This window comes from Copadichromis virginalis, linkage group LG8 (genome assembly GCF_057382275.1).
Source record: "Copadichromis virginalis isolate Kocher_CV1m ecotype Utaka linkage group LG8, C_Virginalis_male_GT1.1, whole genome shotgun sequence".
Taxonomy (NCBI): domain Eukaryota; kingdom Metazoa; phylum Chordata; class Actinopteri; order Cichliformes; family Cichlidae; genus Copadichromis; species Copadichromis virginalis.
In genome coordinates this window covers 27,281,634-27,306,655 of record NC_140625.1, presented here as the reverse complement: position 1 = coordinate 27,306,655, position 25,022 = coordinate 27,281,634, and the positions used below count along the sequence as shown (strand labels likewise).

At 41.8% G+C, this 25,022-nt stretch overlaps 1 protein-coding gene across 1 annotated transcript in view; it reads right to left on the bottom strand.

The window, feature by feature from the left end:
- Positions 1-25,022, bottom strand: part of tbkbp1 (TBK1 binding protein 1) — an 80,758-nt gene that overhangs the window by 37,472 nt on the left and 18,264 nt on the right. Inside the window, exon 2 of the mRNA XM_085466850.1 lies at positions 5,720-5,981. Within this exon, the coding sequence (XP_085322976.1) occupies positions 5,720-5,965 (246 nt within the window). The 5' untranslated portion in view covers positions 5,966-5,981. The remainder of the gene's footprint in view (positions 1-5,719; positions 5,982-25,022) is intronic.

Here is a 25,022-nt window from a genome sequence, read left to right as displayed (position 1 = left end):
TTTCTGAATCGTTATGTGTTTATATGTATATGTTAGTATGTATGAGACTACAAGTGAACACATATGTAAGTAGGTATGTGTATGTATGCTTAAGAATATGGGTGTGTGAGTGAATATGTGTGTGCGAGTACATACACACTAGAGGGTACACCCGTCTGTTTTTCTTATTTTCATTTATTTATTTGTTTATTATTTACGTCTGTTCTTGATTATATGTTTATTTTGGATTATTTGTGTTTATATAGGTTGTTTAATAAAAAGAGAATAACAAAAAAAAAAAACCCTGCGATGCCAAGTGTGTCACACTTGATAGTTGAATACTTACTTGATACTTACTTGATACTTTTTGTGATACTTTGAGAACGCTACATTGTCAGCACAATAACATTTTAAGCAAAAACTGAATGAAAATGATGGATGTAGTAAAAAATGGTTACAAATTAAAGGTCATAATTGTTCATTGTAAACTGATGCATTTTAATTGTAAAATGCATCAAAATCCCAGCCCAATAAGTCTCATGTACATAGAGTTAAATGTGACTCAGTCCTCATCTACCTCATATTGTAGATATAATCATGCATTTGAGACTCAGCTGGAAGTTATCTGATCTATTTGTAAATTACAAATGAGGCAAATTTTTGTTTTTCTCATGAACACCGTTTGTGTAACTCTTAATTTTTTTTTTAAGTCAGTAATTGAAATTGAAATCCACTTATCAAGTTGTAATTCTTTACAAATTTTTGTTACATTTACCCTTTTAAAAACATTTAAATAATAAAAATGTGGCAAATATTATATTTTTAGTTTTTTAGATTTTTCTGAATTTTGATTGGTGACACTGACTGTGAGAAGTTTTTGAGTGATTTCCAGCACATTTGGTTACGACGTGTGCCGAATAAACATGTGAGGAAAGATAAGCTGTGGTTATAGATTTCATTGCGCTTTAGTTTAAACAAACTTTTGGTTTTAGCTGACAAGGTGTACAGGTATTCATGGTCGTCAAGGGACCAATCCTGCATTTTTCCTTTGGCCTATTTCGTTGTGTTTGTTTGTTTTTGTTTTTTTTATATTGGCACCTCTGTTCAGGACATTGTAAGTCATGGTCATAGCATGAAATATGCTAGGAATGCAGGATCTGGGACGATGAGATCGGAGTAAAATTTTTCCTCCTGTGATGGTGAAAAAAAAAAAAAAGGAAAAAATAAAAAAAGAAAAGAAAAGCACAATAATTATTTAAAACACCTGTTTATTGCAGGTTTTAGTAAGCATAATTCAAGCAGGAGTAAATTGCTAGTGATTGGCACTATTTTCACCGTTGCATTAATACACATTTGGTGCTATAATGAGTATTTCAACTCTCAGAATCGTGTATGCGAGACTGACTCGAAATAAACTGCAGAGTGTGCTCATGGTAATGAAGGACTATGTCACCCAGTGCAACAGCGAGGCTCACTGATGTGTTAGTAATAAATTCTGACAACAATGGAGCTCTTTAAGAACAGCAGAATCAGGCACAATACTTCTAGTTGGATCAGTGCTGATTTGTCTTTGGATGTGATTTGTTGACAATCTGAAAAACATAGAAATTGCTAGTTTTATTACTAAGACACAGGCAAGGAAATAATAAAGGATGGCAGAGAACCGGCATTTTAGCAAATACATCGCTTACATTTAAAATATGCTGGAATAATTTCATTATATGTAGCTGAATTTATGCCGGTGTGATTTATTACATCATCATCATAACTTTAGAAAAGGAGTTAATGGACTTTATTACATTTACTATTGTTTTCTAGTGTCGGCGGTCATGGTCCTGAACTCCTGTAGTTACCAGAATGCTTTGATAGAAACATACACGTTATATAACTGCGTGTGTCGTTCAACCTAAATGAACACATTTACATTTAAAGTGCCTACCATAGGCTCAGAGGGCTATTCATTTTCTGTGTGAAGTCATTGTTTTGCTGATGCAATGTCTGTTCGAGGAGCAAACAACCCTTTTCCATTTAGTGCAACACCTCTCTCTGCTCAGTTTAACAGTAAATGTTCCCAACGTGGGCAATCCCAGAGGGCATCAAGTATTCTCACGCCGCTGAGCATCAGGAACGCCGACAACAACCTTGATTTACCCATGAACAAAGCAACAAAAAAAAAACCACTTCCATTTGTATCACTGCAGCAGCTGTGCTGAGGAACCTTGAGCTACACTTAGGACTACTAAAATGTCTTCCATTTGTAACTGATAACAGCTGGATAACAGCTGGATCAGGTGCCATGGTTTTTGGTTTCCGCTCTGTTACTTCCTCCTTTCTTTAGTAATGCTTGGTTCTTGTTCATTCCAATTTTCTGCAACACCTGATACCAAACAGATAATCATATTCCCCAGTGTATACTTTGCTGCATGTGCAAACATACATAGAAATACAGCATATAAAGCAGAAAGCAGGCACACGATTGTCCCAAGCGGACCTATGTGGATAAAACATTAAATGCATTAATGTATTGTTTAGGAGTCAGATGCTCTTCAGATGGCACTGAATGGTGGATCTGAACTCAAAGTCTAATGGTACTTTATGACAGATCCTCCACCATGTTTCACAGATGGCTGTAGACTCTCACCTCTCTCCTGCCCTCCATACATATTGATGGAGTTTCAAAATTGGAGTCATCATGCTGTAAAACCAGGCATTTTAACACGGGAGTCTGTGGAAACTGACTTCCCTCAAGTGTCCATTATAAGAATTTTTGGCACTTCCACATTAGCTTCACTTGTCTGCTCCGGAGGGGGATGCTTAAATATTCAAAGCTGAAAAAAGGCACATGTTCTATTTACATAGGCACAGGTGTGACAGCTTCTACTCCAAACAGCAAACATCTGCACCTGCTCTTCCAAAATCAACATCTGTCTCTCTGGGAGAGGGCCCTGAACAAACCACAGTTTGAGAGTAAGTCAACAGCAATGTGGCGGCCTGAAGCCTCGAACAACAGCTGCTCACTAGAATGATGCAGGACTTCGGTCTTACTTCTCCATACCTGCCACCCCTCTCATGCATTTCCAGCACATGTTTTATCTCTTGCAAACAATAAATCATAGAAAAGCCAACAAAATTCATTCAGAATCTCACCCTGACTCTTCAACCTGGTATCACGGCAAAATGTGTAATATACACACAATCAGAAGTAATCGTGGGAAACAGACATTATTACCACATTTACATGTAAATACATATTAACCGCCTAGCTTAATTGTTTCTGGTAACTTAGGACCCGGGAATGCACTTTTTTGCTCACTACCGCCTTCTTGGCTTTAAATGTATTATCTCCCCCTGCTGGAAATGCAACATCTGCACGTGTGCCCATTTTACGGGCACGGTTAACCGGCATGTCTGTTGCACCCTTTGTCGTGATATGGGGTTGGAGTCGTTCTGGTTGACTGTTTCTTTCACAAACAGTCAACTCAAACATAGCTGAAGCTTAAAATTCTCCCCGGTAGCTCGTAATACTGCAACAGCTTGCATCTTTTTGGAACTGTCTTCATTATCACAGCAGCCTCTTTCACAATTTTTCAGTCATTTAAAACATTTTGTTCTCTGTTCACATGCAGCAGAACAAGAGCTACACTGTTAATGATGCTCTCCAATACTGTAAGCAGTACAGCTTATTAAAAGTCCTTGTGTACCTGAAGGAGAATTAGGCAGTGAAGGCTGAGGGAAATTCAGATACATCACTACTTCATAGCCATATTATTTCTAGAATAAGTAGACCACAGACTAATGATGATCACAATGTAGGAGTGATTTTTCTCCAATCCTTCTGTGTTCTTAATTTGAACCATTTAGCTCTCCCTTGCTCCGTACATCATTATCTCCCTTCACTCCTTCATTTCTCACCCTCTCTCCGTGTTTATCAACGCATGATTCCGCCCATGTTGCTCCTTCTTTCCACTTCTTTTCCCATTTTTCCTCATTTTCTGTCCTCCCACGCTATTTCTTTACGCTCATTTGCCTTCCCTTTCCCCGTTAAATCAACGTGCTGGTCCAACCACTGCTGCGAGGTGGATTTCTGCCTCACCAGCTTTCTCACCCAACCAAGAACTGCTTTGATATCCACCGACAAAGTTGCAGGTCCAGCTGTGCAGAAATATTTACTGTCGCTGACGTTATCTTTGGAAACTAAGACGTTTTTGCTTGAACTCTTTGTCACAACCCTTCTGCTGAATCCCAGTAGATTTCAGTGCTAATAGTGTACATTCATGCACTTAATCAACCCAGTTTTGTCAGTGACAGCGAGCACTTAAACTGAGGCATGGGATATGTTTTATATGCAAACCTGTAAAGCCATACGTTAGTGATGTTATTCAACGAAGCCTTGCAGCACACACTATTTGCGTCACGTTGACACGGGGAATTTACATGCCTTTACTTGGTGGCACAGAAAATGCATGAATAAATATGCATAAATATGCTTTTATTCTCGGTTCAGATTTACTGCAAAGTGTGTTTTATGCAACTCATCGAACAGAACACAGATACGAGAATCAATTCGATTACTGTAACCTATCAAAGAAAACGCAGTCAATAAAAATAAATGTGTGATTTCCACATCTCTTTCTTGCTTGTGAAGTTTAAACATATCAAATTTGACAACTCTAATGCAAGCTGTCACCTTAGAAGTAAATGCCAGCACCGAGAGCGTATTGAGTGGGGAATTAAAAATATAAACTTAAAAATACACAAAATTGACTGTTTTCTGCCAGCATTGCTTTCATGCCTTATTTGTAGCCATAGTTTCCTTTTAGCTCCTGATGAAATGCTCCTCTGACTGACATCCATTTTGTATGCAAAAAGTGAAATGATGTATGAAACACAGCCTGAAGCAGAAAGCCTGAGTTAATAAAGACACCACTGGAAGCGTGAACGTGCAGCTGAACATTTGCACCTAAAAAAGTATCCGAGTATGCATATGAGTTTAATATCTCACTAAGTTTGTTGAGATGTGAGACAAACTCCTGAGGTCTTCAGCTCGTCTGGTCTCCTGTGATTTTTTTGACACCTCTGCTAGTTGAGTAACTTGAGTGGATTTAGTTCGGGATTACGTAAAAGTTGCACAAAACTGCTTCATTCTTGGCTTTAAGCCTTTAACTTTTGGATTTAAGTTGAATCTCGATCCAAAAGCCTTCGGAAGGACTCCTTACAAATAAAAGAAAAAGCAAAATACATATCAAACTGACATTATGTTGATGTCCTCAAGAAATGATCACAGACTAATCTGGATCGATATAACCTTCTAGGGTCAGTGCATACAGACAAATATTTGGAATTAATTTCAGGCTCTGATACATGTTTACAAATGTCATTTAGTATCATTTAAAGGAAAAAAAATTTGGCTTCTGTGCCATATATCACAGAATAATTCCCTCCTTTCAGGTTAATGTTCATTCTCCAGCTAGCCAAGGATCAAAGCCGACCAATCACAGAGCATGAAAGCTCCCTCTTTCATCTTTTTTGTGCACAATCTCACTACTTCAATAAAATGGAAGGTGAGTGGACAGCAGTCTCCCCTTTTGAGCAACTTTCAGTAAATAAAATAAAAAAAAACACATTAGCCTCATCCTCTCCAGTACTGCACTTTTTCTGTCTGATACCAACAAGGTCAAAAACAACTGTGCGAGTCTGAGTTTGCTGTAATGTTTGACATTAGGAGTGAAAAACTCTTCACCTTGATCTCATAGATCTTCAGCTTCCTCTTGATACTGGTGTTCTCCCGCTCCAGGCAGGCCAGCCTGGTCTTGATGTCCTGATAGGCGGTGATAAGGGCGAAGTGGGAGGTTGAGTAGATTTCATCATGGGGCAGCGGCGAAGACCGCCACGCGACGCTGCCACAGCCATCCTCCTTCAGGCCTCCTGCGTCGCCGCCTCCACCGAGCAGCCCCAGCTCCCCTCCGCCTCCAAACAGAGATTGCATCACTCAGAGCTTCAAGCTGAGGGCACACAGAGACAGATATTTGCTTATTAATTATTAAACTGCCAGATTGTTTCCATTCAATTAAATGCACCATCCAAAAATAAAGTAATTAAAAAAAGAAACATTTCATAACTCTGGCTGGGGTCGCCTCTCGGTGCTACAGCAGCAATCCAAAAAACATCAAGCACTCAGCTACTCGCAACAAACAAAAAAGAACAAAGCAGTTTTCTATCGAGAGCAGTCGGACTGCTGGCACACACAATGTAAAATATTCAAAAGCACAGTGGGTACCGAGAGACACGGGAGGATGACTGAGGGGCACGTGAAATTTAGAGATGGCTTACTGTGTCTTAGGAGTTCAGATGTACTGTAGGTGCAATGATCCAGTTAGCCACAATATCACATCGGGTGTGCTTACGCATAAGCTGCCCCCCACAAAAGAAATGCCAGTACACACAGAGCTACCTGATTATTCACTGCCCCATTCTGACAGAAGGGAAGCAAACTCGAGAAGCAGCGTGACCGCATATCAGGTCAGTGCAGCGGACACAAAGAGATGCAAATTTGCTCTGGATAACAAGGTGAGGGAAAGACACGGAGATCTTAACGTGTTTTAGCTTGAACAAATCATTTGTCTGCAATCAGAAGGTTTTGAAGGTACAAAACAAAGAAACTGAGAGAAATGAAATAAAGAGAAAGCAAGCCGTAGACGGTTTTTAGATAAGTCAGAGCACAGCTTTAGATCATGAGTTCGAAAGATTTTTTTTTTCTTCTTCTGTAAAATCAAACATATTTCAGCATAAAAGCACCCTATTTGAATATGATTAGACTCCGTAGTGTTGCCAACAGATAAAGACTTCAAAACAATCCACTGCACTGGTTCCCAAATATTTCTGAACCGCTGAGCCCATCCATGTATGTGTTTTTAATGGCACTTAGCTTTCAGTGTTCACCCAGACTTTGGGTCTCTGGAGGGCTGAGATGGATCAGTGTTTCTTTGAGCCTGTTTAAAATCTTTCCATCACTTCCATTTAAAAATAACAGCTTACTTTTGTGCTTTTTTTTTTCCTTTTGTGTGCCTGCTTTGTTATTGCCTGCAGGATAACTACACAGTGTTTTAATATGACTTCTGCATTGTTTTTAATATTGTGATTTTGGGTCTTCGTTACTTATATTTTTCATTTAATATTCTGTATTATATAATGTAAGTCTATGAAGCAAACACTGCCCTTGTTCTTGTCTTTTATTTCCCTTTTTTTTTCGCTGTGATTTTACAATATATGGCACTCAAGGTTCATCTCTGGATAAAACGCCGTGCTCCTCGTTGTCTCTTTTCACTTAGCTCTCCAGTCACAAAGAAGGGAAGGGTGGGACACATCAATCATCACATCCCACTCAACAAAAAACGTCTGAGAAGTTAATGCTGCCGCTCTCCCTGCACGGAATAACGTGTCAACATTTTAATTTTATGAAGGGCATTTCTGTTGGGAACATTTAGATTGCTGTGGGTCTGGAGGTTAAGCAGCAGTCGGCTAGGGCCAGAAATTTGCAGTGAATTGCTTTTGCGGATATTCTTTAACAAAGCAAACAAACACCTGTGGTGATAAAATGTTTTCAGAAGACAGCCTGGTGTTTTCAGCCTATTCCGCCTCCCAAGTTCTCTGTATCTCCTGAGTTCAATTAGCCACTCACAGCAATATAAATACACTTTTCTGAAGTCGGATTTGTATCTTTTTCTCCAGGCTTAACCAGGATATGATGCTTACATGTACAAAACTGTGATTATTAGCAAAACAGTAAAGCACACGTAATCTCGTGAACCCTTTGGCCTTCATTACCTCGGCCTTTTGCATTTAATTTTTGGTGAGAAGTCCCTCACAGGTGCATGAGTAACCAGTGCATGTACTGTAGCTGATATGTTAATCAGAGTATGATTTGCATATGAGTTGGGTTTGCTGTCTTGTTCCATTTCACAGTACTTAAAAAAAACATGAGCTCTGACAGCCTAGACTCCTTGAGTGGCATGATGAATGAGCTGAGTAGCTAGCTGACCACGCTGGCCTCCCTCCCCTGCCCCGAAGACTCCGGGCTGGGCTGTCAAAAGTGATAAATGGCGCCTGTGATGTCACTATCCTCTTTTAATTCCGCTACAAAGGGCACAAATGCACAAAAGTCATACTAGACGTAGCAACAGCGGTTTGATTTACTGGTACTAGAGGAGTTACACAACAGCTAGTTGATTTGATGTATACTGGAATGGATGCCTTCCTGACTCCCAGCATTGCCTTGTGAGTCAGCGATTGCCCACTGAGCTATTTTCATCTGCTCCCTTCCTCCACGGTGCTATTTTCCTTGTGTTTCAAGAGAGAGGGGAATAAAGCCTCAGCCAATCTACGGCTCTTTTCCTCGCTGGTCTAACGGGATGATCCAAAAGCACTCCCACGAGCACAGGCACGCACATACACACACACACACACACACACACACACACAAAAACACTGAGTAAAATGCACGCGTGGACAAAAATGCCTGTTTGATCAAGCAGTGCCCATCACCTGCCAACTGCCTGGACAGTAGTGTTTAAGCTGGGAAGATATTAAGGCTCCGTGATGTATACTGTGTTGACATCATGCTGTCAAGTCTGAGGCAGTTTACTCTGGCAAACACTGCGTCACTATAATATCATATCTTTGCACATGGTGTCTCATATAGCAGGAGGAAAGATAAACAGTTTGTACAAAAAAAGGGAGCAGAGGGAGAATAACACTGAATACCATTAAAATGGAAATATTGGTGAGACAGCGATTGGTTTCTTTTAACCGCGACAGAAATGTTTTTACAACTGCAAATCTGCAATAATCAGTGTTGTTGTTTTAGCAATAAAAATTCTAATGAAAAAATGTGACCTCTCATGTCACATTTCTTCATTAGATGATTTCATTAGATGATTCTTATATAGTGCGTTTTATCCAAAGAGACGGATATTTTTCTTAAAGGTTGGCACAGACAAAAACAGATCTAATTTAAGAGTGTACATATCATGTGTATTAAATGGACTCAGACATAACTTCAGGTGAGTACTACGTTTGCTATATGTTTATATTAAAGTAGGTAAGTCTTTGTTAACAGTCACGTTGTGTTGTTCGGTTTCTGTCACTGGTGTCCCAGACATGAGCGACAATGCCAGAACCTCTTGGCATCACTATTAAATGCACTAGATACTGTTAGGTGCCAAATGTGAGCATGCAGGTTTCATTTTGGAAAGGGGCACTTTTCAACCCAATCCTCTCTCTTCTCCTAAGCTCATACATGGAACGCTGGAGCCTAAGCACAATTTTCTGGCTAACAATCTTGTGGCTAACTCATGTGTTATTAGCTTCTGTTGGTGCTAAAATTCTGTTCACATGCACAGTGACAAAATCAGCTTGGTTTTGTAGTCTGAAGTATACTTCATTATGTGTTCTCCTTGGAAACTATTGTTGTCCCGATGCGCTCTGACATCCTAGTGCCACCTGAATCTGTTGTTAGGAATGTTATATTTATGTGTATTTTCTTCTTATTGTAGTCTGACTGCCAACAACTGAGCTATTTATGTCATAAATCTGATGCATATCTTTTGGATTACACTACAGCTTCTACTAAAGATGGACGTAACTTCTGGGTCTGAAAAATGAAGCAGAAGTGCCTTAAACCTCCAATTCTTTTAGTAGCCACCGGCTGGGATACCGTGGCTCCAAAAACAACTTGCAGTCCTTTAGAAATCATGACGAGTTTAAGGCCTTGGTCATTACACTTGTCCGTTATGTAAATTTTTGTCCGATTATCTAGGCCATGCCCATTGGTTGATGACTTGCTGATTGGCAAGCCATTAGCCAATGAGTGTGTAGTTTCATAGCCAGTTAAAATACAAAGATGGCAACGTTGAAATTGTTTGTCCCAAGGATTAGAAATGGGGCGTCACAAACCAATGGGCAATGTTACGGTAGCTACTTGTATACTGTCTATAGTTTAAAAAGATCTGTTAAAGAGTTAAATTAATTCTTGCTGTGTCCATAAGTATATATGAAATCACAAGTCGTTTTTATTTGCAGTACTGGACGGCAAGAAATGAGCACAAGATAGTCAATAACAGCGAAATCTGATGATCTATCAGGACAACACAACAGAGGTAAAGTTAACTAAGAATCAACACAGATCATCAGTTAGTCAAAAGAATTTTGTCACATTAACTTTCAAGGTAAAGAAAAACACTGAACAATGTCACGTCACATGTTCAGAGGTCATATTTCTGGCACAGGTGGAACCTCATTATGTCTCTCAACAACAACAAAAACGTAGTACTGGTAGGACGCTCTACTGCCCTCAAGTGACCCAAAAGAGTTAATACAACTTTAACCACAAAACTGTCCATGTTTGCTTTGGAAGGCTGGCCAAGGTTTTCTTTTCTCATTTAAACATGAGCTCTTGGATGCGATCCAAAGTACTCAGGTAGGATGCCGCTTCCATCCAAGCTCGTTCAGCTGCTGTGGCTATTAACCCTTTAAAACCGATCGGAGCGGGCACGCTCCGTTTTGTGCAACTACTTTAAAATCCCGGTAGCTCTGCAACCATGTGAGCTAGCGCAATAATTTTTTTTGCATATGAAACTGGAGGAGTTGTACTTACATCTTATGCCATCAGCTTGTCCTCGGTCACAGTTTCCTTCCACATAAAGCTCTGCAAAAACTGCATAAAAAGCGCTTGCAGCAACAAAAACATAATATTCCAGAAACACGCCTTGCCGATCCGATCAGCTGTTCATAACACTTCCTACGTTGGAATAGACGTCAGCGCGAACTATCGCATGTCCGCCATGACCTGCCCGAAACCGGAAGTGACGCAATTTTTGCGGAAATGTAGTTTTTATTACCGTCAGGGCCTCATGAGCCTATACTGGTGTTTTTAAAAGTTATGTTTGACTTTATGACTTTCTGTGTTGATTCTGGGATGCTTAGGACTCATATTGCACTGCTGGAAATATTTTATTTTGATATATATGCTGTTTTTGCACTATAATATTTATTTTCGTTTTTCCTGCAGTGTATAAAAATTGGTGTTTTTCAAAAATAAAACTATGAAGACACTCAAAATAAATTTCCTGTGGTAGGAAACTATTTTGTGCAACTTTTCTGTATTTACAGTTTTGAGGGATAAGCCTCTTAAATTTCTCTAACTAGAAATATATGTTTAAAAAAAACAAAACGATTTTTTTGTAGTTTATTGCACTTTTTTGCAATTTATGTAATTACTATGCACTTAATGCATACATATTATTAAAATTTAGGCTGTAATGGTTGTAATGATGTATAGCAACTTGAAATGCTCCCAAAAATGGCTCCACAGCATGTAAAAATATAATATAAGCTCTGGCGGGCTTGGTTCTATGGTAGGTCTTAAAGGGTTAAACTCTCCATTAGCGCGGCTCGGTTAATTGTTCTCCATTTTCACACGTGGTCTTAAACTAATCCCCAGCAAGAACAACGTGTTAATATCTGGAAGAGCTGCTTCTATGTATTTATGTATTTATCCATTTATTTGTTTTGCTCAGCCTGGTAAATCACTTTGAATAAGTCATGGCAAGATGGTGATATATTATAAAAATACAACCTCAGGATAGATTACCAAATTATATTTAAACCAAACAAACCTACAACAAAGTAAACTTTCACCACGTAGTATTGGGTGGAATTATTTACATTAAAATTATATGATCTGCCTACATATAGGCTGCATATCTAAAAAAAAAAAAAAAGATATTATAGCACCATGTGGATATTTATATTCAGCACCCCGTGCAAAACATAAATCATGCCATAAATTCGAAAAGAATTATGTGCTGGCCGTGGATATCTGAGTAATTTGCATAGAAAATAATTTCCTCTAGTTGCACAGAGAGTGCCGTGGATGATGATCAGTTTATCTTCTGATAGGTAAGGACCAGAACTCGGGAACATCTGTGTTTTGTGCTCCTCTCATTTATCACAGTGATGCATTTATCACATATACACACTCACAGCTCCTCTACTCAAAATATCCCTCTGATATCTTCATGCCGTCCCCTCTTTTCCACTCTTCTATCCCCTCTCTGTCTCTTGTTTGGACCACAAGGCTCATTTGCTGAGGTTCTCAAAGCCCCACTGGACTCCAGGCATAAAGTCAGATGCTTCTCCCCCAACCAGCTCCCTGCTTCATTACAGTGATTACCGCAAGAAGTCATACATTACCTGGAAGCCACGTGGCAGACACTGTTCCACAGAGACTACCTCCCCCCACTCTTCTTTTCTCACCCTCTTCCCTCCTTGTCCCCCTTTCGTTCTCTCCAGAGATTAAATCACCACTCCCATCCTTCTATGTCATAGTACTAAAAAGGCCACAGACTGCTGCTGTGGAAAGTCTAAAGTCACGACAACTAAGCAGTTAATGTGTTCATCTTTACATGTCTGTGTTGTGTTTCAATGAGCTACCCTATTATTTATTTTATTTCACAATAGCCTAAACAACAGTTTGAGAAGTTCTGGTCTGATGACATTTTCTTCCAGCGTGATTCACGTCTGAAACCGAATGTTATCACATTCACACACTGCAGCACAAATTTAAATACACACTCAGAGAGAAATATATATTACTTGGTCTTTTTTCTGCAGTCTTAGGAGAATTAAAAGAATCCATTTAAAGCCAAAAATACAACAACTTTAGCAGAATGGTCTACAAGACCCACTAAGAAGCTATCCATTAGAGACTAGGATTCAAGTGCATCTTGCCTCGTGATCAGCCTATCAGACTAAGGCATTAAAAATTCATGAAACATATGGCACTTGAATTTTGAAACAGCACTTTTCAGATGCCAAATGGTTTATTTGCACGTTTTTAAATTTCAGATTGGAGTAAGGAAACCAAAGATCAGAAATCAATCAAGCCAAAGGTCTCCCTAAATTTTCAGCTTTCACGAATACCAGCTGCTTATGAAATGTTTTCCATTCAGCATGTCAGCAAAAATAAATTAAAGAATTTTAACATTAGCCACACAGCTATTTGGATTGCAAAGCCAGTCTAATGGTTAGTCCGCCATTGGTCCGTCATTCTGTACCTGAATATTTCATGAATTGGAGTGAAATTCGGAATAGAAATTGGGTGGGCTCAGAGAATGAATCTTAATGACTTTGCTGATCCAGATTTGTCCTCTAGTGACATTTTATTTTTTCGTTTAAGTAAAACAGCAACTGTTATCCACTGGATGCATAACCATGCTTACACTATGCGCCCCCTCAGGATGAATTGTCACTGGCTTTCAGATCAAATACATGCATAAATAATGACACTGATAGTAATTGCATCTGTTCTTTGTGTTGATTTCTACATTGCAAATGCTTGCACAGTGGAAAAAGGACTAATATATATATATATATATATATATATATATATATATATATATATATATATATATATACATACATACACATATATATACATATATATATACATATATATATACATATATACACACACACACACACACACACACACATACATACATACATACACACACACACACACATACTTCAGATGAATTATTTAACCCCATATTGGAACATTGCCACAATAACTATACTTTTGGCTTGTGTAACACGTGCAGCACAACTATATCACCTCTATATTCATTAGAAAATGTAATAGTATGTAATGTCTGTGCATAGCAGCGATGTGCAACCATTAACTCGCATGATGGCTACCAATTAAGACACGGAGATAATCACTGGTTTGACTGCCAAAATCTGTGATGCAGATCATAGAGCATCTCTTTTCATTATTTTCTAACATAAACCCATTATTATCTTAGCACAGATTTCCTGCCATGTTTAAATAGAGCCATTAAAAACATGTAATGAAGGAGCCATGTCTTTGAATTCCAAAAAGCAATTACTTCAACAAATAGATGAAAGTACGTAAGACCATTAAAGATGCTATTGGTGAAAATGCAGCTTTTATCTACTGGAGCATGCCAAGATTTGATTTGTATTTATTTATTTTTGCAGCTAGATCTCTTCTTCTCTCCTTTGACCTCACCTAACACATTCAGATGAATGTTTCCGTTTTTGTAACAGGTAATATGTACAGCTCTATACATTTTCCAGCACCTTGGGAGGACAGTGCATTATATTACAGTAAATATAAAACTTCAAATATAAAACTGTGATCCTGCAAACACCTGATGTATCCTCTGTTTAGCATGCCATACAGCAGCTAAAATGGTGCAAAGTCTCAGCAGGGTATCCTACGCTGAGTTAAAAAGAACAAGCCTCATTCATTTACAAACATTCATAACCCAATCAGATCCTTAGCGCTGCTGCTTTCTGTAAATGCTGCAAATCATATTTTTGGGAACCTCAGAGGATTCGAACAACAGATGATTCTTCTCTCGATGGGAGATCTGTTTGTGTCTCACTGCCAGCTAATCATTGATTACCGTAGACTGTGAAGGGGAAAATCTGCATGTAAATATTGAAAAAGGATCTTCGTGTTTTCACTGTGTGGCTTTGTAATACTAAAGATATTAAAACCTCGAACAATATAATTATTAGCTTTTTTTATTTCCCACAATGATCCTGCATGCACATTTACAAGGTTGTGCATGTACGTTTTTAGGGCTTCTGTTGTATCCAAAGGCATAAATATACGAGTGCAGTAGAAATCACGCCAGCGCGGTCAAGGCTGAGCTTTCCAGTGATAACAGAACCAGGACCAAAGAGAAAACTGGAGTCCCCACAGAGTGCGATTTAAATGTTGTATCTTGTACGTGAACGATGCAACCGCTTTTCTCTTCCATCCAGCCCACGTCCTTCCCCTGAGCTTGTATTACATTTTACTGTTTTCCCTTATACCTTCCATCTCCTTTCATCCTATCCTTTCTCTTCCCCGTCCTCGCTCTCTCTACTTTCTCCCTTCTCTCTGTCTGGCAGTGTTAAACAGCTCCTCTCAGTGCTGCCCTGTGATCCCCACAGGCTGGACATTTGGCACCTCTGAATCAGACAGTATGTCTACGAATGGTGAGTCCAGGGTAGGGAGGTGGTGTGACTTTCGGCCCTGCGCTCATCCGCCAAATGCTCCCATAATGCCTGGCTTCAGTCGGCTGCACCTGTTTCCTCTGCCTTTCACAGTGAACAAGGCCAAACCTGGATGGCACGGCACACACTGAGAACCTATTAACATGCCGGCAGGTAGGGTTTGACTGCGTGCCTTTGTGTGCGTATCCATGCGGACATGAGGACAGGCACATCAACGAGTGTGGAAATGAGTCAGTGCAAAGAGAGTGTGTGTTTTGTGAGTGTCAGCACAAGGACAAAGCAGTCACTGCAGGAAAGGTGATCATTTAGTGTGTTTGTGTGCTTGCTGTTGCCAAAAAGAGACAGGTAGCAAGGGTCAGTGGATGCACACGGTGCTGTGGCTTTATGAATAAATTACTTATCTGGTTTTTGTTGATATACATATTATTGTGGTGATCGTGGCTCAAGACTTGGCAGTTCGTCTTGTAATCAGAAGGTTGCCGGTTCGAGCCCTGGCTCGGACAGTCTCAGTCGTTGTGTCCTTGGGCAAGACACTTCACCTACCGCCTACTGGTGATGGCCAGAGGGGCCAATGGCATGATATTGCAGCCTCGCTTCTGTCAGTCTGCCCCAGGGCAGCTGTGGCTACAACTGTAGCTGCCTCCACCAGTGTGTGAATGTATAGTGAAATTGTAAAGTGCTTTGAGGGTCTTGAAAAGCGCTATATAAATGCAATATTATTATTATTATTATTATTATTGGTTCACAATTAAACATCCGGAAAGTAGTTAAAACTTGCCCAAAGCTAAGTAAGCTGACGTATAAATATCGCCAACTTATAATTCACAATCATAGACTGTAGTTAAAAGATGCATGAGCCATCATTTTTTATTTGAGCCAGAAGTGGCTATATATTTGGAGTTACTAAGTTATTACCGTAGTAAGGCTAGTGGGCTGAATTTATAAACTTTACAGCTACATCATACAGACACAATTCCTGCTAACTAGGATTAGAAGATATTAAAATGTCACTCACCAAAACTGGAGGACAGACTTCTTGGACGCACCCATATCACATCACAGCAACCAACCGCACAAACAGAGACTCGACCACTGGCGGCCATGGTCGCCATTTTAGAAAGACACATGACCATAGTATGTTTTATTTGAAAATTTATTTGATCAGACCATGCCCAGCATTTGCTACTGCATACCTTTCATTCATACGTGGCTCAAGAGTTGGGAGTTCGCCTTGTAATCGGAAGGTTGCCGGTTCGAGCCCCGGCTCCGACAGTCTTGATCGTTATGTCCTTGGGCAAGACACTTCACCCGTTGCCTACTGGTGGTGGTCAGAGGGCCCGGTGGCGCCAGTGTCCGGCAGCCTCGCCTCTGTCAGTGCGCCCCAGGGTGGCTGTGGCTACAATGTAGCTGCCATCACCAGTGTGTGAATGTGTGGGTGACTGGATGTAGTGTAAAGCGCTTTGGGGTCCTTAGGGACTAGTAAAGCGCTATACAAATACAGGCCATTTACCATTTTACCATTAAAAAATGCAAGCTGAAAATAAAGACACTCACATATCTGATAACATATGCAGATTACAAATTGTGTTTCAAATAATAAAGAGCTGCATTTTACGCAGCACAGCAAACCTGTTCAGCATTTCAATAACGAGGCCAACATGTTCAAGGACACATTTCCACTGACATTATGTGGAAAATATGCCACTCTGACTTTAAAAAAAAAAAAAAAATCCTATTTTATCGTCTGTTTTTGTTTAGATCCTCTTGCCAACATCTCTCACTGTCACGGCTGGCGGAGTGAGCCGTGTGGTGTGGAGGAAAGGGAGGACCCAAAATGCAGCAGTGACTGATGATACGAGTGATGTTTATTTACAAAGTGACAATGGCAGAAACAGGCAGTGAGGCATGACAAAACAACTGAAGAAACCTAAACTGGGAGAACTAAATGACAAACCTGAGACCATACAAAAGGGGTGCGGGGCAGAGAGACGCAGAGACAGGAACACCATAGAACGCAGACGAGCCGACAATGAACACAGACCGACACCCACTAAATACACACACACACACACACACACACACACACGGTAATCAGGTAATCACACACAGGAGGGAAGAACAGCTGAACCTAATACACATGAGGACCGGAGGACACAAGCTGAACACAATGACAACAGACACAGACCTTCAAAATAGAATAGGAAATCCAGAACATGAGCCTTCAAAGTAAAGCAGGAACACACAGACTGATTTACAACACAACACGGGGACATGAACAGAGCACCAAGGACAGACACAGGTAGGGCTGAATACACACACCAAACTACAGGTTCAACCCTAAACCAATACAAAATCAGAATAAACACAAAGCACAAAAATGAACTTCAAGGAAACACAAAACGCTGGGCCAAAATGACCCAGGACCATGACAGTACCCCCCCCTCCAAGGGCTGACTCCAGACAGCCCAAAACAAAAACAGATGACCAACCCAGGGCGGGCGGCGGGGGCCCAGGACGGAGGGACCAACACCGAACAAAAACAAGCCCCAGCGAACCAAGTGACCTGTCCAAAACAAACACACATGCCAGAGCACAAGGACAAAACACAGTTCAGGAGGCCGGCCCGGAGGCTGACACAGATCCAAAAGCCGACCGAGCGGAAGGCAGCGGTGGCGGAGTGGAGGCAGTTCAGGGGGCCGACCGTGCACACGGCAACGGCGGCGACGGGCAAACAGTTCTGGGGACCGACCGTGCACACGGCGACGGGCAAACAGTTCTGGGGACCGACCGTGCACACGGCAACGGCGGCAACGGGCAAACAGTTCTGGGGACCGACCGTGCACACGGCAACGGCGGCGACAGGCAAACAATTCTGGAGGCCGACCACTTGGAAGGTAGTGGTGGCCACCGAGCAGGTCCGGAGGACGGCCGCGATGCCAGCGGCGGCGACGAACTCTTTCCGGAGGCCGCCCCCAAAGGCCGTGATGCCATCTTAGAGGCCCGGAAAACGGCCGGCAGAGGCGAGGCAGAACGGGTCGAGCTGGCTCTGACGGCGGTGTGGCAACCGCAGGATCAGACGAAGGCGGAGCCGAGGCCGGACCAGGCGGCGGCGTGGATGACGACACGGAGGCCGGACCAGGCGTGGATGACGAGGATGCAGAGGCCGGACCAGACGAAGATGACGAGGATGCAGAGGCCGGACCGGATGAAGCCAAAGCAAATGCTGAAACCGGACCAGGCGAGGATGAAGCCAAAGCAGATGCTGAAACCGGACCAGGCGAGGCCGAAGACTCTGAGGCCGCAGCAGGCGAGGGTGATGAGACTGCAGCTGATGGCTGGACGGGCTCCTCGGGCCCCCCAGCTGACGAGGCAGAAGGCTGGACGGGCTCCTCGGGCCCCCCAGCAAAAACAGTCTCAGACCCAGTGGGCACTGGAGCCCCTGGCACACACAGAACAGAACCAGCAGGCACACGGGTCTCTGGCAGGGACGCAACAGAACCAGCAGGCACGCGGGCCTCTGGCAGGGACGCAACAGAACCAGCAGGCGCACGGGCCTCTGGCAGGGACAAAACAGACTGCAGCTGCGCGGAGCACCGACCCTGCTCAGGCAGCGACAGCCGGGTGCAGTTCTCAGCTGGGTTCTTAGCCTCCAGGGGTCCAGAGTCAGCTGAGGGCTGTAACTTAACCTCTGGTGAGGCCCTGGAGCAAGTAGCAGTCTCTAAACTAGCCAGCTGTTGAGGAACGATTGCATTTTTAACGTGTTTGTCTCTCTGCAAATAATACGTACTAGAAAAAAAGAGTCAAAAATGGGAGGCACAAGCGCAGCCTCCCGTACAGAGGGAGTCTGTGAAGACGGAGACGGCATGAATGACTGGGCTAGAGGAGATACCGGAGTCCGAGTTGCTTGTGGCTGTGCAGCTAAACGAGGTAAAGACAGCTCAGCAGGAGAATGAGCAAGCAACACACAGTTCTCCTTGTCGTCTGCTGCACCAAACAAAGTCCCTGGATAAACTGTTCCACAGTCCAAGACAGAAAAAGGGTCCTTCTCACTCACCACGGCCGGCAGTTCTGAAGTTCCAATATCTGGCTGTGGGGTGACGCGCTGACGGCGCGATCGTCGCTTCCTCCCGGGCAAAACCTCCGGCGGGAGGGGCAAAACCTCCGGCGGGAGGGGCAAAACCTCCGGCGGGAGGGGCAAAACCTCCGGCGGGAGGGGCAAAACCTCCGGCGGGAGGGGCAAAACCTCCGGCGGGAGAAGCTGACGTGGCTGTTCCGGGGTGGCCGTAATCCGCTGCTGCTGGACAAAGTCTGTGGATTCCCGAGCTCGCACCACCCCCCGGGCTTTATGCAGGTTGCAAATTAAGCCTGAAACTCCCTTAAGCTGGCAGAGGTAGGGATTTTCTTCCAGGATTGCTTCGATGGCTTTTAACCCCACCACTTGTGCCCTTGCGTTGGTGGTGTGGGTTACCCAGTCCATCAGGCGTCGGATGCGTGCGAGGTCGCTCTCTCCAGACAAAGCTGCTGGGTCCATGTTTGGTCGGCTCATACTGTCACGGCTGGCGGAGTGAGCCGTGTGGTGTGGAGGAAAGGGAGGACCCAAAATGCAGCAGTGACTGATGATACGAGTGATGTTTATTTACAAAGTGACAATGGCAGAAACAGGCAGTGAGGCATGACAAAACAACTGAAGAAACCTAAACTGGGAGAACTAAATGACAAACCTGAGACCATACAAAAGGGGTGCGGGGCAGAGAGACGCAGAGACAGGAACACCATAGAACGCAGACAAGCCGACAATGAACACAGACCGACACCCACTAAATATACACACACAAGGTAATCAGGTAATCACACACAGGAGGGAAGAACAGCTGAACCTAATACACATGAGGACCGGAGGACACAAGCTGAACACAATGACAACAGACACAGACCTTCAAAATAGAATAGGAAATCCAGAACATGAGCCTTCAAAGTAAAGCAGGAACACACAGACTGATTTACAACACAACACGGGGACATGAACAGAGCACCAAGGACAGACACAGGTAGGGCTGAATACACACACCAAACTACAGGTTCAACCCTAAACCAATACAAAATCAGAATAAACACAAAGCACAAAAATGAACTTCAAGGAAACACAAAACGCTGGGCCAAAATGACCCAGGACCATGACACTCACTGTCCATCCCTGTTATTCTCCAGATTTTAGAATATCTAGGTTGGTAAATATATTTACACACCCAACGATGCTTCCTTCAGCTGTTACTGTGCTCTAGGCAATGAGCTGAACAAGCAGCAGTGAGCTGTGCGTCATGTCTCCTTAGGATAGCATTGTGGGTGAACACATTTGATAGCTGTCAGACATGGAACAAGTGATAAAAACAGCACATCAACCTACTTGAAGAGCCAGAAGGGAGGTAGTTGACATACATCATAATACAGCAGATGTAATAATTAGGATCTGGCATTTAGGGAGAGAGAACCGGAGTATTGTTGATTGTGTTTCAGGTTTATGTTTTTTATTCAAAATAATATTTCAGACCATTTTACATTTGCTAACTAATGGTAAATGGCCTGTATTTGTATAGCGCTTTACTAGTCCCTAAGGACCCCAAAGCGCTTTACACATTCAGTCATTCGCCCATTCACACACTGGTGATGGCAAGCTACATTGTAGCCACAGCCACCCTGGGGCGCACTGACAGAGGCGAGGCTGCCGGACACTGGCGCCACCGGGCCCTCTGACCACCACCAGTAGGCAACGGGTGAAATGTCTTGCCCAAAAGACACAACGACCGAACTACCCAAACTTACTTCAAAGCCTAAACACCGGGTACTCCAAGGTGTTCAAGCAAATATCTACAAGAGCACAAACTGGTTCCTGTGAACTTGGATGTTGAATATACATGACTGAGTGCGGAATTTGATTTTTCTCATGCATGTCTTTTATTTCATACTGTACTTTAGTGATCCTCTTCCAGGGCATAGCCAATTACTTATTTTAAGAACACTGAGATCCATTTAGTTTAGTTCATTCATACACATCAAATACATTTGATTTGATATTTGTGTTCAAATATTAGAAATATCAAATAGTACATCACGTCTGACTATCTGCTGTATGCTCGTTGATCACAAGCCCAATGGCTTCTGGGTCACATTTTGCATTTTATTCTCCAAGATGAAAGTCTAAATAATGACTTCCAGGAATTAAATTGTGGTAAAGAAATTCAAATCAGGGGTACCAACCCAAATACGTCTGTAGCATTTAGTATCAAAGGTTTGGGGGTTTTTTTCTCATTATTGCTCATGCTGCCATGCTCATGTTAGGCTTGTTTCATTTCTATTTTGGTCAGCTATCCTCCAAGTTTAAACAACAATGTAGATAAGAAAAGCATGGGATTTATCTGAGGTACTGAGGAGTTTAATTTATTTTGTAATATGAAAAAAAATATGTTTCTGTTTCAGAAACGGAAAAAAATATGTGTTTTCTTAGAAGAACAGTTCTAGAATAGTTAAATACAAGGGATTTAACATACCTCACTGAAGAGGTATGTGCCACCCTGGCTAGACCTCTTGCCCCTCCTTTGCTGCTTTGGTGGTAGAGAGCTGCAGGGCTGGAAGTCCAATCCCCAGTGTCTCCGGTCTCTGTGCTAAAGTGTCCTGTCTCAAAATACTGAACCCCTCTGTGTATTAACTGATTTGCTAGCTGACTGAATGAAATCCTATCATCATATTTTCTTTTATATGATGAAACCTGCAGTCCTACCTCTTGCCCTGTGACAGCGCAAAAAGCTCCAGACACGTCGTTCCCAGAGCCAGATCAGTACTAAATATGCTGAGCCTTTTCCCTGAAATCATCAACAGAAGCACCTGAAACTGATGTCTGATTACTAAGGACTGACATTTAAAGGAGTGGAAAAATACTATGTCAGTGTGATTGCTGTTAAAACTGCACTCCTCTTAGTGTGTCATAGTTGTACTCGTGTCATTATGTATTATGTACTGTCTTCCTGGTTAAGTGTTTCTTGAAAAACATATTTGATTTTAATGAGAAAAATGACGAGGATAAATGAAGGATATCATCAAAAATAGATGTGTTTAAAAAATCATGTTTATTTGGGAAGCTATGAAAGGCTCATATTTCTAGATTTTGCAGAAGCAAAATTTTAATGAAACCTGAAAAATGCAAAGCTTTACCTTAAATGTGGCCCTCAAATGAATAATACATTTAGCTAAATGATGCATAGCCACACAGATCGCTGGTTTCATGTGCTTTTTTTTATAGCAAATATTCATATTCACAACAAATCAAATGAATGATTTTAAAAGCAGCAGCGGTAACTGGAGACCTGCCATAATAAATTAACACAAGTCTATTTTTTTATGACTGTTGGCTGACTAACATCTATGTCTGTTCAATAAGCTGCTGTTGCTGTGTGATGTTAAGACTGGAACGCCATGTACTCTTTGAACACGTGCGTACTACACACACACACACATATGCACACAGCTCAGCCTACGTCATGTGCCAATAAGGTCCACATCCAAGCACACCTACAGAGACACGTCACACATGCATGATGAATAATGCAAAGCACTTATACAGCCTGTTGGTGCAGGAGAAAGACACCAACTCTAACAAATGACGTTCTGTGCCATGCCATACTGCTCTATGATTCATCACTGGGGGAATCAGCTGTGTATGCAGGCGGCCACAGAACTATCTGTGTGTACGTGTTTTTGTGTGTAAGTAAGGCAGCTGCCATTTGGGAGATTGATGGCAGGGGCAGGATGGAGACAATGAGTTGTGGGGGTTTTTTGCTCTCTGCTCTCTGTTTTCTGTCAGCTCCATCTCTCTTTTCTCTCATCCTCCCCTCATCTTTCTTTCCACCGAAGCTGAAACAAATAGTCAATTCCTTCACCTTTCTCTTCCCACCACCACCACCCCGTCTTTCCTCCCTCTCTCTTGCTCTTTCTCACTGTCATTCATCCATCTTGGTATTCAGCAGCAAAGTTTATCACAGCCCCCCCCCCCCCCCTCCCCCCAACCCACTCTGAGTGGGTTAGAAAAAACCTTTATCTTGACTTTGAATGAGAACTTTCCCCACAAAAGACATTAATCTCCTCATTATTATTATAGCCAATCCAATACTTGGATTCCCTCACTCTGAAATCTGAGTCGAGCTAAGCTGCAGCCCAGAAGCAAAGACAAAAAGACAGAGAGGGTGAGAAAAGAATGACTTTTCTTTTCGGGCTGCAATTAAAGTCCTGCCTCCTTTGACCAACTTAATGTAGCCTCCCCATTTAACCACGACCACACACTCTCACGGACACATGCGGTGTACATGCAGTACACTCACACACACGCTGACACGATGACTGAGTCGGATGACTCACGAGTACTAGTGTGTTTCCCAGTGAAACAAAGCCTGTAATTTGGTCTCAGCTGGTAAAAAGCGCATTAAGGGAGAGAGCACAATGCTTTGTCTCGTTGCACAGTTGGCACGCCAGCAGGCTGGAGTGAAAGATGGCTGCTCAGTAAGATGAGATGCACAGTATGATGAGAAAATGTGACAGAGCTGTCGGTGCAGTTAGCCTAGAGGTCAGAGCGGGATATTTAAAACTGTGCTGAATGTTTGTGCCACATTACATTAGTAATATTAGGGCAAAATGACATTATAGGAAACATATTGCTCATAATAATATACCCAGAGCGAGTTGTTGCATGACTCTCTAGCTTTACAGATCCACCATCCACTGTAAACGGAGTAGTTTCCAGATGCAACTCTTTCACAAAAAATCTTTGTGTTATATCCACCATGTATTTCACAGCAACTGAAACTGGTGTAGACATACCAGCCCATCTCACTAATGCACCAACCCAGTGTGTCGCACACTGCACGACCGCCAATCTTAGCTATATATAAGCTTTTATAACAGCGCTAAATAGAAAAAAATGTAAAAAAAAAAAAGTAAAGAAAAGACTGAAACACCCTTCAAATATGTTCAAATATGAGTGTTGATGTGGCATAGTTTGTCCACCAGAGGGCACTGTGCTGCTTCCTTGTTGTTGACACAGGTTTGGGATTCCACACACAAAAACCAGCTAATCCAGAGTGTAAACGAGCAAAAATAACTACACATAACAAATTTTAGGAAACTCTGTCCATGTTGTGTGTCTTAAAGGAAAAAAAATATTGGCTGTATTTTTAGATCACCAAAATACTGGTATCCCATATACCAGTAATACTGTAGCTATATGTTTGCTATTAGTTGCTTACCACAGCTATTCCGTCATCTTAAAGTTTTCCCTAAATCACTTCTGTTGTGTATTGTAAGCTTTTTATTTATTTTTTTGAAACATTTTTTGTGAGCTTTAGCTGTATTTTTTCTGTTTTTGTTGTGTTTTCTCCAGTTTTTGCTGCTGTTTTTTTTTTTTTAAGTTGCAGTGCGTACACACATCTTAAAAATCTATTGTTCGGGCTTGAGATGTAATTGACAAAATAACATATTTACTTTTATGCCATAAGAATAAGGATAGGGTTTGAGTTTTGGCTACCAAATACAAAGAAAGCTAAAACTGAGGCTTCAAAATTGTAATCCACAAACCAAATATGGTTCAGATTACTAAATAATCACAAATAAATAAACAATAATATTACATGAAAAAACTTGATGGATGGATGGGATATCTATTTACCACATATTAGCAATATTAGCAAGCCTAAGCTACAGGTCCTTTCAGAATAAAAGACTCTAGCAACCAAGCAGGAGGTGTTTTATGTATATGTATGTTTGTTTATTTGGTGTTTAATAGCCTCTTAGTCCAATCTTATTATCAAATGCCAAACACTGATTAGCTTTGAGCTTTGAAGGGCACAAAACAATGAACGTAAAGATATCTTCTTGCTCTCTGAAAACCTCAGACGGATATTTTTCTCTTCATT